A 17,328-nucleotide genomic window follows, 5' to 3' on the forward strand; every position below is an offset into this window, starting at 1 on the left:
TCTGTACAACCTCTGACTGCCCTCCTGTTACCATGAGATCTGTACAACCTCTGACTGCCCTCCTATTACCGGGAGATCTGTACAACCTCTGACTGCCCTCCTGTTACCATGATATCTGTACAACCTCTGATTGCCCTGCTGTTATCGGGAGATCTGTACAACCCCTGACTGCCCTCCTGTTACCATGAGATCTGTACAACCTCTGACTGTCCTCCTATTACCATGAGATCTGTACAACCTCTGACTGCCCTACTATTACCGGGAGATCTGTACAACTGCTGACTTGTAGAAGGACTGTTTTGTCGAATATATACACTGAGGGCAGCTACACATTAACTTTCTCTTCAAAGTTAAATATTGCAGTCTATTGCTCTCTAGTTCTAAATTGGATGTCTGATTTTGCTTTTATGTACAGAATCAAAGTTTCAGAAAAGTCCTACTAAAGAATATCAAATCTCTTGAGTGATAAAAATACACTTTTCTTATCCGTTGTAGAAATCGGACTCTGGTAGTTGGCAGAGATTTAAGAGCAACAATAAATATCCTTGCCTGGCCTAATGAAGTGGTTTTAATTTTCAGGTTTTGTACACAAAATGTGAAAAAACAGAAAAGAAAACAGCCCAGTGGCGTGTCTTGACTGCTCTGTGTCTGTGCCAGGTCTACAAGCTGGGCTTTGTACAGTGGTTCACTCCGTGGCAACTGATACCTACTGATACTGCTCAATTTTGAGAGGACTAGATGTGGCAGCTCAAGCAAGCCTGTTACCATGGTGATTGACACCTGCCTGATCCTTTTGGGGTGGTCATGTGATGTGACCTCTTTGCTTATGGAAATACTTCCCAGCATGCAATGTGAGGCTGCTGCTGTTTACACATTCTTGTTACAAAACTTCTTCTGAAACATTGTCTGGGGTTTTAAATACCACAGTATTAAAGCTAGGGGCTTACCAACTGCTACAAAAGACAGCATACGTTCAGTCAGGTTACACAAATCAGCCTTTTAAGCCTGGTGTGAATAGCAGTTTTTAAAAGGCACACATGGGGGCTGACCAAGAGAGGAGTTGTGGGGATGATTTGATGATGGCTCATCTTCCTAATGCAAACCAGATGCTATAAAACCAAATATCTAATATCAATCTTGAGTCAAGTGACTGTATAGTGTTACTACAATAATCTCATTAAAGGTTCAACGACAAAGAGAGAGACTTCACAGATATGAAAAACTGCTTAATTATTCAACACAGTCCCCCTGTACATTGACATCTAGCTGGTGGAGAGGGCTGAGGGATCAAAACCAACCTCCTCTCCGTGCACCGTGTGCAGCCCATGTGGTCTCTGGGCACGTGACATCATGGCGCAGGAGAACTCGCTATGCCATCAGGATCTCGCAACATCGGACGTCCATCTCCTTGGTGTAACAGGAGCCGGTTCAGCCTCCCGTGAAGCGTAGCTCAGGACCCCATGCAGACGGTATAATCCGGAAGTAAATGGAATAGGATAATGGGGAGGAGACGACGAGGATCAGGGCAGGTTGACAAACGGGGGCGTGACGACAGTGAACTGGTGCTCGGGGGGCCTGGCCAGGGCGAACAAGTCCAAGGAGCCCAGGGGGGGGGAAATCCGGGGCGAAGTCCAAGGTCCAAAACCGGATGATCCATCCGAGACGGAGATAGACAAGGTTAAAACCCGGAACGGGATCCGGGACAGGGATGGGGAATAAAACCAGGATGACGAGGCCGGGCGCTCCGAGCCCCGGACTCAGACGGTCAGGACGCCGTGATGAAGCCTGTGCCGTCGGGTCACTCCTGGACCTGCTGGTAGGCGGGCTTCCGGGCGTCCATCTCCCAGTGCTGAGCCCAGAGCAGCGAGCGCGCCGGGCTTAAATAAGGAGGGGCAGGATTGGGGGCAGGTGCACAGAATCAGCAAAATAAGAAAGAGCCAGAGCGCCCTTAAGAGGAGGGATTACGATCGCAACACTTGGTCTGAGGAAGGAAGGTCTCCAAGGCATGGTGAAGCAATGGCTAACAGGGTCCGCAGTACTGTGGTGAAGAGGTATCTCTTGGTTAATTCACAACGGCTCACCCTCATACATCAGGTTGTTCCCTTTGCTGCTCTCCTGCGCTTCGCTTTGCCATCCGAGCGCTGTTCGAAAACTCCTGCAGTTTAAGAAGTACTGCATTTCAAGTCTCACCCCCTTCAATGAAGCTGCTCTTCAGAGTCTGCCTCTCTTGAAATAAATCACTCTAATGGCTTTTTGTAGACATTAAATACGTTACGGTATTTAGGCTTGTGCCCTCGATAAACGTTTTCCCTTTATTGGTGTTACTTACAGATGAAATTTCTTTCAAAAAAGCTGCTGATGACATTTTCCTAGTTAGCAGGCCTATAGTTTGCATACAGCATGTGACGGACATGCATGCTATACTACAAGACTATACAGCAGCACTGCAGACTGGGAGACAGCACTGGGAGCATGCGGCAGTGCAGACGGACTGGAGTAAAGAAGTGGATACAGGCAGGAGCAGCCCGTCACTGTTTACAGCAACTGCACCCGGACCAGGGCTGAGGTGTCAGTCTGCGTGGGAGTGGGCACTGGGCACAGACCGCAGCAAAGGAATTAGTGTGTTCGTCAGCGGTCATCAACGCTGACCAGCAGCTCACTGGGAGTGGTGTTGCAGGTTAGAACGTGTATTTGTAGAAATTTAAAAAAACAAACAAATATCTCAAGCAAAAACAAGTGCAAAGTAGCACTTTTACAAAGTATACTTTTAAAATGTAAAACAAGACTGCGTTTTTGACGAATCTTTCTGCATTTAAACACTGCCTTTGTAATTCGCAAGTCTAAAGGAGCTGACTGGCTCACTGCTGTATGTTGCTGAACGTCGGTATGAGGGCTGCAGCTAACAGGTTCTCTTCTGTCATTTACAGTAGCACAAATTGAATGAATAAAACTACCAACAGCCTTTAAACAGCATTTTGTGTTTAAAAGTAATATAAATCTGAAACTGGAGTAAAAGTCCCTAAATTGTGAGATGAAGCTGTTTAAAGTAATCTCTGTAGAGTGTTTTCATTGTTCTTTTAAACAGATGTGAAAACACCTTTCAAAGTAGATTTTAATGTCAATATTGCTTCATCTCAGGCTGAACATGTTATTTATTTGAAAGCATTTCTAAATCTCCAGATCTGCAGGCGGAATTTAAGTCTGCCATAATCTGGCAGTGTGACATGCCGTTACAGTATTCTGCCTCACTTCCATTATTACTTAATGTAATTATCAGAAAGCCTTAGTGTATATTTTTCTGTCAACTGAAGTGTATCAAATATTTTGAATAGAAGTCTCATTTGATAAAAGTGTCGGCTAAATCATGGCTTTTTTTTTTCAAACTTTGTTTTAACAAAAATAACAGTAAAAAGGTTATTTTGCTATTGGCAGCACAGTGGCGCAGTGGTGAGATTTGCGTGTGTGACTATGTTTGGCTCTGTCTGTCCAGTGATGAACAAGTGTCTTGTCCAGGGTGTGACTTGTCTTCGTCAAGCACTCAGTTGCTTGCTGGGATAGGCTCCCCTGTGACCCCCTACTGGATGTGCAAGTGGAGAGTGTGTTTGTGTCTGATGGACTGCTGCCCTGTCCAGGGTGCCCCCTGTCTTGCACCCGTTGCTTGCTGGGATTGACTCCAGCTCCCCCGCCGTCCCTGTTTTGGTAGAAACGGTTAGAGAACTCATGGATTGCAGAATCTCATAACCCTGGAACTGCAATGGTTAAGCGGATTCTACTCTCAAGCTATATGATTCATTTGCCTTTTGATGGGGATTTCCGAGGCAGATTTCCTCTCACTCTCGGGGTCTGAGATCTTTACATTTTAATTGCAAAAGCTGAAAAAAATTCATCTGCTCTGACAGTTTTCCATCACACCTACGGATGTCTCCTCTATCAGGTTTACTTTTTATTCATTTATGTTTACTTATTAAGTGCGTGAAACTAGGGATTAAAGCCTTGTCTCCCTCTCCCTCTCCCGCTACAGATTGTGATCATGGAGAAGACCAGCCTTACTGTTCTCTTGTTTGCAGGTGGGTTTTTAGTTTCTGTTGTCAGTCAGAGGCAAACATATTCACCCTCTTCTTTAATCGCAACAGAGAGAGAGAGATATTTAATAACTGCCTGCTCAAGCATAGTGCCATTCTCCATATTGCCACAACACTTCTCAAAATGTAGATCTGTATAATCATTTATATGAGGCACTGTGTGCCCTGGTGCCGTGCCTCAGTTGAATTATTCTTATTTTATTATAGTGGGTCTTGTTCCCAATATCACATCATTAGGGACTGGAGTATTGTTAAAGATTGTCTTGTATCCAACTGTACCCCTGCCAGTAATAATTTTAAATCTGCTGCAATCATCCAGAGTCCAGTAACGCCCAAGTCAGTAATAATGCTCCAATCTTTAATGACACCCCTCCCCAGCAACAGGAGTTTGATGCAATACCCAAGTCTTAGCAATAACCCGGTCTGGACTCTCCTGTTGAGTATCATTACAGGGCTAACATTTTCACAATGAAAGAATATCTAACATCTGTAAAGGTTCTTCTGTATTGTGAGTTTTAATGAAAGGACATGGGTGCTTGCTAATTAGAAGCTGCTAAGAACCTCAGTGTTATAACTGACGTGTACAGGCAGTGACGTATTAATGCACGGGCTAACCGGGGCTCAAGGCTGGGGACCCCAGGCTGGGGGGGGGGACTCCGCTGGGGCACTTGGGGTATATTTAAGAGACGACAATAGATTACTGCAATTTATCCATGTATCTCTAAGTACCAGTACTGTTAATATCTCTCAAATACTCCATGGGGTCATTTCCCTGCCCACCTCCATTTTGCAAGAAAAACGTTTGTGTCATGAATAAAATGATGATATTCTAACTTTTTAAATGCACGCATTGATCGGCTCTTTGTTACGATACGTCATTCTTCAAAGTCACTCTATAACACGAACGTCTGTTCTGGTAGTCACACCAGTGCCGGTGCCCCCCGAAAAAATGTCAATACTCCAATTCAGGGGACATACTGTAGGTACGGGTGAGCCTGGCCCATTCCTCTCTGACCCAGACGATTAAAGGAAAATTTGGCGGTGTGACGATTGTCATAGCGTTTCGAACCAAGAAGAAAAGGACACAAATCAAATGGGGGAGGTCAATGTGATAGAATTGGCTAAGTCGCTGTCAAACTCTTGATGTCGGAGTGAAATAAAAAATCCCGCCAGTTGTGGTGCGACATCGAGTAAGCGACTCGCATAAGGAGCTTGCCAAAGCTATCCAGTTTAGCATGGAAAACAAATGACATTTAAAAAAAGCACGCTTGGGCAGTTCCAGTTCAGGACAGTTATTATATTCAACGCCAAGCCCTGTCGCCTTCGCTTTGTGATGCGCACCAAACATCGCACGCCAGCTCAAAATACCTCAGAGGGAGGGCTAAGGTGAATATTACTTGACTAAATTAGGCCCGTTTTCATGATGTTATTATTTCCGTGCCAGCCGCATGCCTGTGTTTATTAGTCTGTAGCTAGCTGTCATAGATAGTTTTTATGTAGTTTTTTTCTTCATGTTGCATTTTGCTTTCATAGGCTACGTGCTGTGTGCTTTATAGCGCATATGGGTGCGTTCCTAAATCCACCCAGAATGCCCCAGCGGTGCACTGGTTTGTCTTTGATTGGATTCGATTTAGGAAGTGTAGCAAGTTGCGTGCTGGTTCCTCGTGTCCCTGTTGTAAGAGGAACAGCCCTCAGAAATGGACTATTCACAGACTGCTGTCAGAGCACCACAAAACCATTTAAGCAATGCCTGCAGTAGCCTATTAATCGTGACTGCACAAGCAAATGACGTGCTGCTGTGCCCATTTGAGAGTGCAGCGCTTCCCAACTGGGCCAAATGCTTCTGTACATGCGTATGTAGGGCTAAGGTGGCTTTTCGCAACCGTAACAATAAATGACTCTTTAGTTTTGATTCTAACTTGTCTTAAGTTCTGTTTTTGAACAACATTTTGGACAAGATTTGAACTTTAAATGTAATGTTTAACGTAGGGCACGGTTGTGTTTGTTGTTTGGGAGTGATGTGTGTTGGGGGGGGGGGGGGGGGTGCTGTGATAGTCTTATGTGGCCCTGTGTACAAGAATAGTTTTGGTTCATGACTATTATAGCATCATGCATTTTATCAGTGGTGCAGGTTATTATGGGCCTTTTTGGGTACAATGCCATCTCTACCATGTATCAATCAGACTGAGCTGGAGTACACTGCGGGCTTCTGTTTTAGGGCTGTTGCTCTTCCTGATCTGCTTCCATGGCTTTGAGTAGGATTCAGCTGGCAAAGTAGTTGAAGAACGAAAACAAGGGGAGATACAAACACAGAACCAGCAGCAAGGGGACGGCACAAATACTTGAACAAACTCATGAACTTGGCAAATACTTTGAAATTTAACACTGATGTAGTGCAAATTTATCCACACTGGTATTCACATTGCATGGGTGCTTTGGAAGCAGAAAGCTGCACATGAAAGCGTTCTGCATATTGAGGTAGAGTCTTCTATGTCTTCATCAAGAAAGTGCTGGGAAGCCATAAAAGAGGCAAACTCATGCTGAGGTTTACAGTACAAAGAGAGGAACAAAGGAAATTTATTCTCAAGCTTTACAATAGCTTAATAATATCCCATTCAGAATATTGTGTTCAGTTTTGGCGCATAATTCTTGATGTTCAAAGAAGATCAATAAAATGATTCCTAGTATGAGAGGATTGTCATATACAGACAGGTAAAAATAACCAAATGTTCTGAGTGTAGGATATAGGGGAACAGCAGTGGCTTGTATAGAGGGGAGTGCTGCAGCTTCACATGCAAATCAAAGAAATCAAATTCCCAGTAAAGCAGCAGCAGACAAATCATCAGTAACTAAGGGAACAATGCAAAATCCCACTCTGCGCTCTGGAGGGAGCTGGGACATGGCCTGTTAACCCCTTGCATTCTCCCTGCAAGGAGAGGTAGAGATCCAGGCTTCTCTAACCTAGGCCCGGACAAGTGGGAACTCCAAGATGTTGTCACCGCAGTGTGTGTCTGAAATTTGTGATGGGTAGGTATTTCACCTGAAACTGAGGCCCGACCTTCAGTACTCTTGACTTCAATTAGAGCTGAAGCAGACACAGTAGGGTCTTGATATTCACCAGTGTTTGGTGCAGAGAACCATAGCGAATGGTCAAGTTCACATACATATGATTAAAAGAGTTATGTAAGCCTCCCTTAAATGATAATTAAAGTACTAATGCATTGGCTTTAATTTAATTTAGATAATGCTTATCATCTGAAAGGAATAACTGCAATCACACACTTAGTTATAAGTTTAACACCATGAATCCCTCTTTTGTGTCCAGTGGATGCCTGCACTTTCTTTAGCTGCCTTCCCAGCTATTTCCCTGCTCAGTGATTAGCATGCCACACTGAAATGAAAAAGGAAGCCTGTAACGTCATTGAACCAGGAGCACTTGTTACAGTACAAAAACACAACCATGTTGAGATGCAGACACTGGTAGAGGGTACTTGGGCAGGGTCCCAGGAGAGGCTCACTCACTCGCTAGATTCGTCTCACGATCTTTCTTACTCTGTTGTTCTGCTAATTTGAAAGTTGCTCTTAACAACCTTCAGCTCAGTTCCATCCCATTCTGCTCCTCTTTCATCCAAGACCCTGTCGGCCAGACGAATCACAAATAAGCATATTCGCAAATTTTTAATTCACAGATGCCGAGACCCCACTGTACTTACAAAACAACAGCTTTCTTGAGGCAGAGCCTACTGAAGAACTGGAGTACATGGATTCAGAAAGGGAAGGTCATTGTGAGACAATCAGATAAAGGACAGCTGTGCAAACACATCTGAGGATGCCCGTAGTTTGACCTTTCAGAATAGGGTACTTTATGAGCACTTGGACACCCCCAACATGCAAACAATATAAATCTTATAATAGAAAAACAGGTGTTACAGTCTCAACTTGTGTGATTTGTTCCTCAGGGCTCTGCGCAGTGGCTCACTCTCAGATCAGAACATACCACTATGTAGAAACTCCAATGACCTGGAATGAAGCCTGGCAGTACTGTCGAACGACCTACACTGATCTGGCTGATGTGAATAATGCAGGAATGCAAGAGATACTGTTAGATTTAGCTGGAAACAACACAGAAGCCTGGATAGGGTTGTATCGTGACCAACAAAACTGGCAGTGGTCCAGTGGGGAGGAAGTCACCAGCTACAACTGGAAGAGGACCTATTTCTGCGCTCAAGTCAACGCTGAAGGCACCTGGGAAGATACACTCTGTACGAACCTGAACTACTTCATGTGCTACACAGGTAAGCCGAGAAATGTCAAAGGTCTTAAGAAGAATCACTGTAGTGGTAACAAACAACTAAATGAATTCTCATTCATTTTGAATCCATTTCATGTCAAGACCAAAAGCACCGCATACCTAATGAACTCAAATTTGTATTGAGAACACAAGTAGATTTTTCTCATACATGAAGGTTGTCCAGTAGATAAAAGAAGTCTCTAAAAGGAAGGTTCAAGCCCCAGTGCCACCACTGAATCACTGTGTGTACAGCAATTCAACTTGTGTAAAAGGACTCAGTCTGTTTGTTGGGGAACATTTTAAAATGCATTAGCTAGTCTTAAGGATCTTAAGGACTTCCTCTTATTTTATAGTAACATACCTCATTATTTTATCAATTCTTTTCTGGATTTCAATTTTTAAGCATTTCAAAACTGATCAACTGCCCGAACACTGAAATTGGAGCTATTCTGCCTCTGCTGAACCCTGAAGTGTGTCATTAGTTATGGACTAGAAACGTATCAGTCTGAAGACACTGTGGACAATACAATGCACAGATTCTGTCATCTAGCCCTGTATCCCCATGACTCCAATTGGCTATACTTATGCTGAAAGATGAATTGCAGTAGCTATCAAAAGTGTACACCCCCTGGGACTTTTTCACATTTTACCGTGTTACAGTACGGAATCAAAATTGATTTACTTAGGATTATTTTGCCATTGATTGACAAAACTCTATGATGTTAAACTCAAAATATAATTCTACAGATCCTCCTACATTAATTGTAAATATAAAACAGAAAATAACTGATTGCATAAGTATTCGCCACCATGAGTCAATATTTGGTACTGGCACTTTTGGCAGAAATTATAGCTGTGAGCATTCTTGTATAAGTGGACACTGCAATATTTGCCCACTCTTCTTCACTAAATTGATCAAGCTTACTCAAGCTGGGTAAGTCTATCCATCTGATAACAGCTCGCAAAGATTCTGTCATCTAGCCCCGTACCCAAGATTCTGATTGGCTATTGAGACATTTGGATCTGTATTGAAATAAATGAAAACTCCTAACTATAAATGTAACCTCAACCCCACCAAGGAGACTGCACAAGAGGTTGGTTTCAGCCACTCTAGACCTTTGCCAGGTCCTGTCAATAACCAATTCTCAGGCTCATGTTATCGCTTCACATGAAACTCAGTACTGCAAATACAAATCCGATTCATGTTGAGAACAGTAATAGTTTTGTTTATACCTGTAATTTCGTTAGGAGCAGAATGCAGCCATTTCATTATCATTTGATAAGAAGTAAGAAACTGTGAGGATTATGACAATCTCACTGTGTTCTCAAGCTCTGTTTTGAAACTGCTTTTCTCTACTACACTAAAATTTGATGTCATATTTTCTAACTGTGGTAGACACCTCTATACAGGTATGTGGAAAGAGACACTCCAGAAGTGATAATCAAACTGTCAGGCCTTTATAGCATCAAGAGGGAAATAACACTACCTTGGAGCTCCCTGCTTACTCTTTAATGGTTTCCTAAGAAGATAAGAAAGGTTACAAGAGACTGGAGGCCATTTGGCAAACCTTCTTTTAGTTTTCATCTTTCCTTCCACTTAACTTCTAAGCCCTTCTGACTTAGAGGCCGATCTTCACTCAGGTCACACTCCCCCGTCCACACATAAAACCATCTCTTTCGCCTGCTCTTCTCCTCATCAGAGACCAGCTATGGGATCCGAGCCTACACCCTGATTAAGCAGAGTCAGACCTGGGCAGCCGCTCGAGATCAATGCAGACAGCAGCACGCTGACCTGGTCACCATCAGCAGCCCCAGCGAGAACCAGGCAGTGAGGGAGGCGGCGCAGGGCAGCGTCTTCTGGATCGGGCTGTTCAACGATCCCTGGGAGTGGGATGATGGGGGAGACTCGTCATTACGACTGTGGAATTCAATAGAACCAAACAACCTAAATGGAAATCAGCTCTGTGTTGCAATGGAACCAGCCCAGTGGCGTGACTACTACTGTAGTGAAATGTATACGTTCTTCTGTTGTGATGGTAAGTTCCTCTGACAAATCCAAATATGAATACTTTCTATTTGTTCTATACTGGCCTGCACTGTAAGCAGTTTCTGAGCAAGCATCAGTGTGGAAATGAGTACTACTGACATCGCTCGGCACTGCTGTCTCACTGCTTCAGTCTGGAGAAGTCCCATTCCAAACCTGCCTCTGCTGGCAAGGTCAGTCGTCTATCCATCCATCCATTTTCTAACTGCTTTATCCAGTACAGGGTTGTGGGGGAACCAGAGGCTATCCCAGCAAGCAATGGACAGACAATGCAGGGCAGACAGACATGCACACACTCACACCAGGGCCAATTTTTCCAGGAGACAAATAACCTACCAGTATATCTTTGATCTGTGGCCCCAGCGCTTTGAGGCAGCAACGTTTACCACTTCACCCCCATGCTCAAAGTCAGTTATCAATAATGTTAAAGATACAGTCACAGCATGGGCAGTGCAGGAAAGGAAGAACAAATCAAGAACAGAAAAAAACAGAAACCAATTAGTGGTGAACCCTCAAGCAGATATGTCGAGTGTGAAACTACAGGAATTCTGCACAAATATCTTTCAAGTGTTAGTTTTCCTTTGGTGTTCCAAGCAAATCTTACAGAAAAACTCCCCTTCTAAACATGTTGGAATATGAACCGACTGATTCCACTGGACGTTCTGTTCCATCATTGGTTTTATCATCTTCTGTTTCATTCAATATGGGATTTTTCAGCCGACAGGTCCAGGAGTATCGCTGACAGGTGTGTCTTCATCTCGACACTCATGTCATGGAGTCAAGCCCAAAGCCACTGCAGATCCCTGAACAAGTACCTGGTCACCATTTACAGTCAGCAGGAAAACCAGCAGCTTCAACAGCTTCCAGGTTACATCTTGGGAATGTCCTGGATCGGAATGTACCACGGTAAGGAGAACTGGCAGTGGGTCAGTGGAGAGAGGGCCAGCTATACCAACTGGAAGACCCAGCTCTCCTGCGCCACCATTGGTCCAGATGGGTACTGGACAGATGTGAGCTGTCATGAGCTGCACCCATTCATGTGTTACTCAGGTAGAGTGAAGAGACACAATTGTTTTTTTTAAAACTGACCTGGACCAGACCTTTAATCTTTTAGCCTCTGTTACCCTGCCAGGTACTGTGTGCTTAATTACTGGCATCAAGCACTATTCATACCCTTTTACAGAAGGTGTTGGGTGCACACAGATATCTCAAAAGGTTCTCAACCTCTGTTCTTGAGCCCTTCTAATTAGGTGGAGATTAATCTGGGCTCAGGGAAAAGACCATATCCACACACATTCTTCTCTTACTCTGACAGCGGCGGCACTCTGACTCTGAGCACAAGTTCTGTAGATGGTCGAGGTCAAATTAGGGAGAATCACACCAACCTGGTCACTAGGAAGAGCCTGTTTTCTTTTTCCCCAGAGAAAAGGGCTGTGTTGAGGATTGAGCTGAGACAGCAGAACGGACAGGATCCCAATGATCCTGCAGCGAAGGAGTTCATTTTGAAGCAGGTAAGAACAGAAGCTACACAGGGCCCTGGAGAACAAATCCTGTCCAGAATGTATAGATCATTCTCCGGGGGCCGATCAGCTCTACCTTTGAGAGCAGTATTGCCGTGTGACTGATTCTCTGAGCTGCGAAGGGGCTTCATCCTCCACCGAAGCACAGAGACAGAGATGTGGTGGTATCCGCGCTGCTGCACACACGGCTATCCCCTCAGAAGAGGCTCTGGGTCTCAGCGCAGTTTGCTAAAACTTGTTTCCAGGTACAAGGGGAACTGTCCAAGCGCACTCCAATGGGAAACACAATTCTGCAGTGGAGAGAGCAGGATGGCAAAGTCTTCCACAAGGGGGAGAGAGACGGTGAGTAAGAGCAAAGTCTCCTTTCCCTCACTCCGCTGTCCCACTGGAGCTGTGTCCTCTCACTCGTTCTGTCTTTCCTCCTCAGGTCAGTGTGAGACCAAGTGAAGCCCAGCCAGCAGCTCTCAGCAGCCAGGCTACCTATTCTGGGGCTCTGGGAGCTGTGTCTCTAGTGCCCCCTGCTGGTACTGGACCAGTTTATTCTATGGCTCATTTTGTTTAACTTTTGTAAGAGAGATCATTTTTTGTTATTCTTATTAATCCCTATGAATTCTGATAAAGACCCTTCACAAACATTTTCACTTAACTTTAAATATTGTAGCTGTATTATACACTGAATGAAAAAAGAAACCCAACATTTTCTGGAATGAGAATACTTATGTACTTTCACAAAAAGTTGTCAATTTGTTTTAAGCCCTCTGACCAGCAATACAGCGTGTACAGTGAAGCACTGCAACTTGCCAATCACACGAAAGCTCATTAGATGCACTTTTACCAAACGAGGTCCAGGTGGAACAATGCCTTATCAGGTCACCTTTAAAAAGGCCTTAATTCAAAGCTGAGGTCACTGCAAGAAAAAGGCCACTTAGTCAGTTTTCTGTGCATTCCATAATGCCTTGAGTGTCACCAGAGGCAAGGGAGAGGGCCACTGGCATGCTGCAGGCAGGCATGTCACGTGCCAGCGTTGCCAGACACTATGGAGTGAGCCGCTCCACTGTGTCCCGACTGCACAGAAGGTTTCAGCAGACCGGCAGGACGGATGACCGACCAAGATCCGGTCGCCCTCGAGTGACCAAACCAGAGCATCAGACTGGTCCATCTGAGACATCGATTCAGATCTGGCACCCGTACTGCTGCTGAAACTGATGGCCGACACAATGCTCACATCAGTGACAGGACAGTGAGGCTCCATGCTGCCGGCCTTAGAGCAAGGCGACCTGTCAGAGGCCCTCTGCTCACACCTCCTAGACATCACACCCGACTGGCTTCGGCCAGACAGAGGCTGCAATGGACTCGTCAGCAGCGGCATCAGGTCCTCTTCAGCCTGTTCCACGCAGACAGGAGTGTGGAGGTGGAGGTGTTGCGTTTTTTTTCCATCAGTATATATTAACTTCCTAAACTTTAGCAAATAGTCTAAATACTTTACTTATATTCACAATGGGTTTGACAAAATTCTCCTTCAGGTACTTTCTGTTAATTAGAGGCAACAATTAATTACGGTAGTAGTCGGGCACATCAGTGGTATTTCATCTTCTTTCATATAAAACTGTTTGCTCTGCTCATGCACAGCTTGAGAAGTCAGCGAGCAGCATATACTGACGTATTTGCTTAAAAATGTATTGAACAAATAAAATAAAAACAGACATTGCTTTAGAGTAATATTTTTTTACCTGAACAAATAGGTCCCAAAAAGGTACACATTTAAACAAGACAAGTAGTTTCTAAAGCTGCCGGGGTTTGTCCTGGGGATCTCAGTGTGGGAGGGTACACTTTTCAGCTCATAAGCCCCTTCCCATTTTCAACCTGAAAGCAACTTTAAATGTTTAATCAATTACATTGACTGATGTTTGTAATGATCAAATGCTTTGCACTGGAGTGTACATCCACCATGAGTTTTGCCAAGATGAATCCATGTACTGATTTTCTAACAGCTTCTTCCTATTCAGGATTGTGGGTAAGCTAGAGCCTATCCCAGCAAGCAACAGGCACAAGGCAGGGCACAACCTGGATGGGAAATCACAGGGCACACACACACAAAAACACTCGCACCAGGGCCAGTTTTCCCAGAAAGAAATTAACCTACTAGCATGTCTTTGAACTGGACTGGAGAGATTAGAGAGTTCCAGTGTGTTAAACAGACACCGTGCTCTATCCTCCAGTTTCTTGTCCCAGGATTTCTGGCCTGTATCTGCAGTACTCAGACCTCAACAGCAGGGGGCTCTCTACTGGACCAGTTACAGGAGATGAGAAGATGTGGAAATGACAGCACATTAATAACCCCCCCCCACCAACTTGATTACAGATTTAATGCATCTTATTTAAATGATACAAAAGTGAAAACTCTCTTTCATATTAATATCACAAAGATGCATCTACAATAGTTAAGAGTTAAGAGTTAAAAGGTGTTTAAAAAGAAGTAAATCACAAGGTCACAAATTCCTCCCTGTGGCACCGGGAGGAGGAATGCTTTCCTTGCTCAGGTCCTCACGTTGTGAGAGTCACTGTGAGCTGAAGTGCCACGACCAAATAATCCCAGTCCTAGCTCCCAGGGGTGCAGAGACAGGTATGTCCCGCCTCCTGCTGAACCCAAGCCCAGGCTATGTCACTAACCTGCCTGTGCTCTCCATGCCTGATAACACAAGCTGAAGACGTCAGGCTTACTTGCACACTGTTCACTATATTGCGACAGCTACACTTCATTCAATTCAGAGTAACTGGAGAGCCAGAGCCTATCCAGGGCCAATGTTCCTAGAAGCCAGTTAACCTCCCAGCATGTCTGTGGACTGTGGGAGGAAACCCACACAAACATGGGGAGAACATGCAGACTCCATACAGATGGCACCCCAGGAATTGAACCTGGAGCTGTAGTGCTACAAGGTAGCCATGCTTACCACTGCACCACTGTGCCACCCCCTGCTTTTCAAATGCAGTTTAATTCATTTAATCATCTGGAAACCTACAGGCATCTTAGACCACAGACCCAAGAGCTGTGAGGCACAATGCTAACTTCACCTGTCTATTACATTTTAACTTTGGTGTCTTTATTCAAAACAACCTGCAGCTATAAAACAAGAAGGTAAGGAGGTTTACTCTATAATACAATGAAGAGAACAGGAAAAAAAATCAATGTACAATAGCGCTTCCTGAATAACTCAGGAGCAGTCCTGTATGCTCAACTCACCTCAAAACATGTAAGTAAAACATAATATCATACAAAATAAAATAACCACACTGAAATATGAATATTCTATATCCAAATGATAGATGATAGATATTTTATTGATCCCGTGAGGGAAAATGCAGAATAACAAATAACCTGTTGTTAAAAATCAGTAAAAAAAACTTGCTTATGAATTTTATAAGTTAGTGAGGCTTCATTTTGTTAATTCAGAATCATGTTTTTCATGTCAATAAAGACTTGGAAGTTTTTTTTTCTCCCACGGGAACTGTACTAGGCTAGAAAAACAACTTTGTAGGATTTGTAGATTTGTCTGCACATACAGATTCCAAACATCACTTACTTACCTAGAAAGGAGTCCGTATTTGGGAGAATTTAAACGTAAAGCCTCCGTTTCTGGGGGTGTTAATCTTTTGACATTGTCATAAGTCTCAAGTTTTAAAACTTTCAAACGCGGGGCCGCGAATGATTAAATGTAAATAAGCTCAATGGCGGTTTTGAAATCGCGACGGTTAGGACTGTCTGCCGCTGTCACCAGCTATCCGGCCACCCTGTAACGGCAGCACCGTGAGGCTCCTGGACACAAAACCCCAAACTTCGGACGAACTTTCTCTATTGTGCCACGAACTGCCATTTCAGAACGGGTTTCCCGAGTAAAACCTGAAGCGACAGTCAATACTGTTAGGTTTGTAAGAAATCGTGTTCCCCGCCTCACCCACTCCTCATAAACAGCGTTTTAGGCGCGAAACGGAAGTAATGAGAAAACTGAGCTTCACAGCGGAACAGTGGCTGGTGGGTCGTCGTGGCAACGGTCTGCGCACCTCGCTGCACAGTTCAAGTGTTTTGCGGAGTTGAGAACAACTGTCTTCGACTACAGTGTCTTTTCTTCTCCCAGGCTTCATTAACTGCCCGTTTCCCTCTCTCCCTCACACCTGAAGAACGCTCCACAGCCAAAACGCTGTGTGTCTTTTCTCCTCCTTTCAGCATGCAATAAAGACCTTTACCTGTTCCTTTTACAACTGCTGGACCATTTCTGAATTCGGGAAAGAACGCGGTGTAAGTTTTAATATGACCAGTCTGTATGTTTGTGGTACAAGCTGGACCTTTATTTTCTTAACCCCCACATCAGGGTTACTACTACAACAATATTAATCGTTGTTATTATTATTATTATTATTATTATTGTTATTATTTTAACCATATCCACATTATCACTGAGCAGAAGCTTCTCGATAATCAGGTACTGAGTGAATCATGAGAAGGCCTCATAAAACACACAGATATGCAATAGAAATCCGGAGCACAGCTCCTAGGCAGCCCTTCTGCTCGCGTGTCTGCGTCAGCGAACCCGTACAGGTGAGCTCTGCAACAGCCTGCTGTGCTGCCGTCAGCGGCGGCACGGCCGGGGGGAGGAGTCAGCAGCGCCACGCCTTACCGTAGAACACGAAATAAGGGCGCCCGTAAAAGAGAATCGGCGTGCCCATCAGCGTATCCTTCGGAACAAGAGGCCCCCTGTCACCCACAAGTTAATAATCGTTTCCTAAACACGGTAGTTTAAAAAAACAGTACTGGTCATCAGGTTGATTATGAACTTAGGACCTTAGATCCTGGGATTAATTGACTACAAATTACCAAACAAGCTGGATGGACTGAAAGGCTCCAATGTGCGACCTGTCTTGTGCTGTTATTTTATCTTGTGGACTTATTCAAATATTTCTAATGGGATACGTGAGACAGAGAAAAACCAGGGTAAGAACTCCTGACAAGTAAACAGGTGAAGACTGTTCTCTTTTACTGCTGAAAGGTAGCACAGGGTTGCTGACGGCGCTGAACTGTAACTACAGTAACGCAGTCTAGTCCCTGGTACGCCTCGCTGCATCATGGGAAAGGCGCCCGTGAGAATGCGTCTATTCTTGGGTATCTACGGTATAACTCCAACACCCAGCCAGCACTAATAGGATTGTTAAAGCGGCCGGGCTCGGTTCGGCATCGTGAGAGGAGTCACGATGTCGGTGAGTTAAGAGGGGGGTGTTTTAAACAGCGACACGAACATAAGCCAAAAATAATGTACTTTCAAGCACAAGCTCTGAATCTCTCGGTTAGAACAGGCGTGTCTAGTAAAGAGCAGCTGCCAGGCGTGAAAGGTCGGAGAT

General features: G+C 44.4%; 1 protein-coding gene across 1 annotated transcript; it reads left to right on the forward strand.

Moving 5' to 3' along the window:
* The first annotated feature begins 1,778 nt into the window (after window positions 1–1,778).
* LOC148834227 (lymphocyte antigen 75-like) lies at window positions 1,779–12,384 on the forward strand. Its single transcript, XM_088915757.1, has 9 exons — window positions 1,779–1,816; window positions 3,633–3,708; window positions 4,022–4,067; window positions 8,042–8,377; window positions 10,074–10,409; window positions 11,135–11,467; window positions 11,840–11,928; window positions 12,183–12,279; window positions 12,365–12,384. Exons 1-9 carry the CDS (start codon window positions 1,779–1,781, stop codon window positions 12,382–12,384), a joined length of 1,371 nt encoding a protein of 456 aa, XP_088771883.1.
* The last annotated feature ends 4,944 nt before the right edge of the window (window positions 12,385–17,328 follow it).

This window comes from Atractosteus spatula, chromosome 5 (assembly GCF_055471065.1).
Source record: "Atractosteus spatula isolate fAtrSpa1 chromosome 5, fAtrSpa1.hap1, whole genome shotgun sequence".
NCBI classification, from domain to species: domain Eukaryota; kingdom Metazoa; phylum Chordata; class Actinopteri; order Semionotiformes; family Lepisosteidae; genus Atractosteus; species Atractosteus spatula.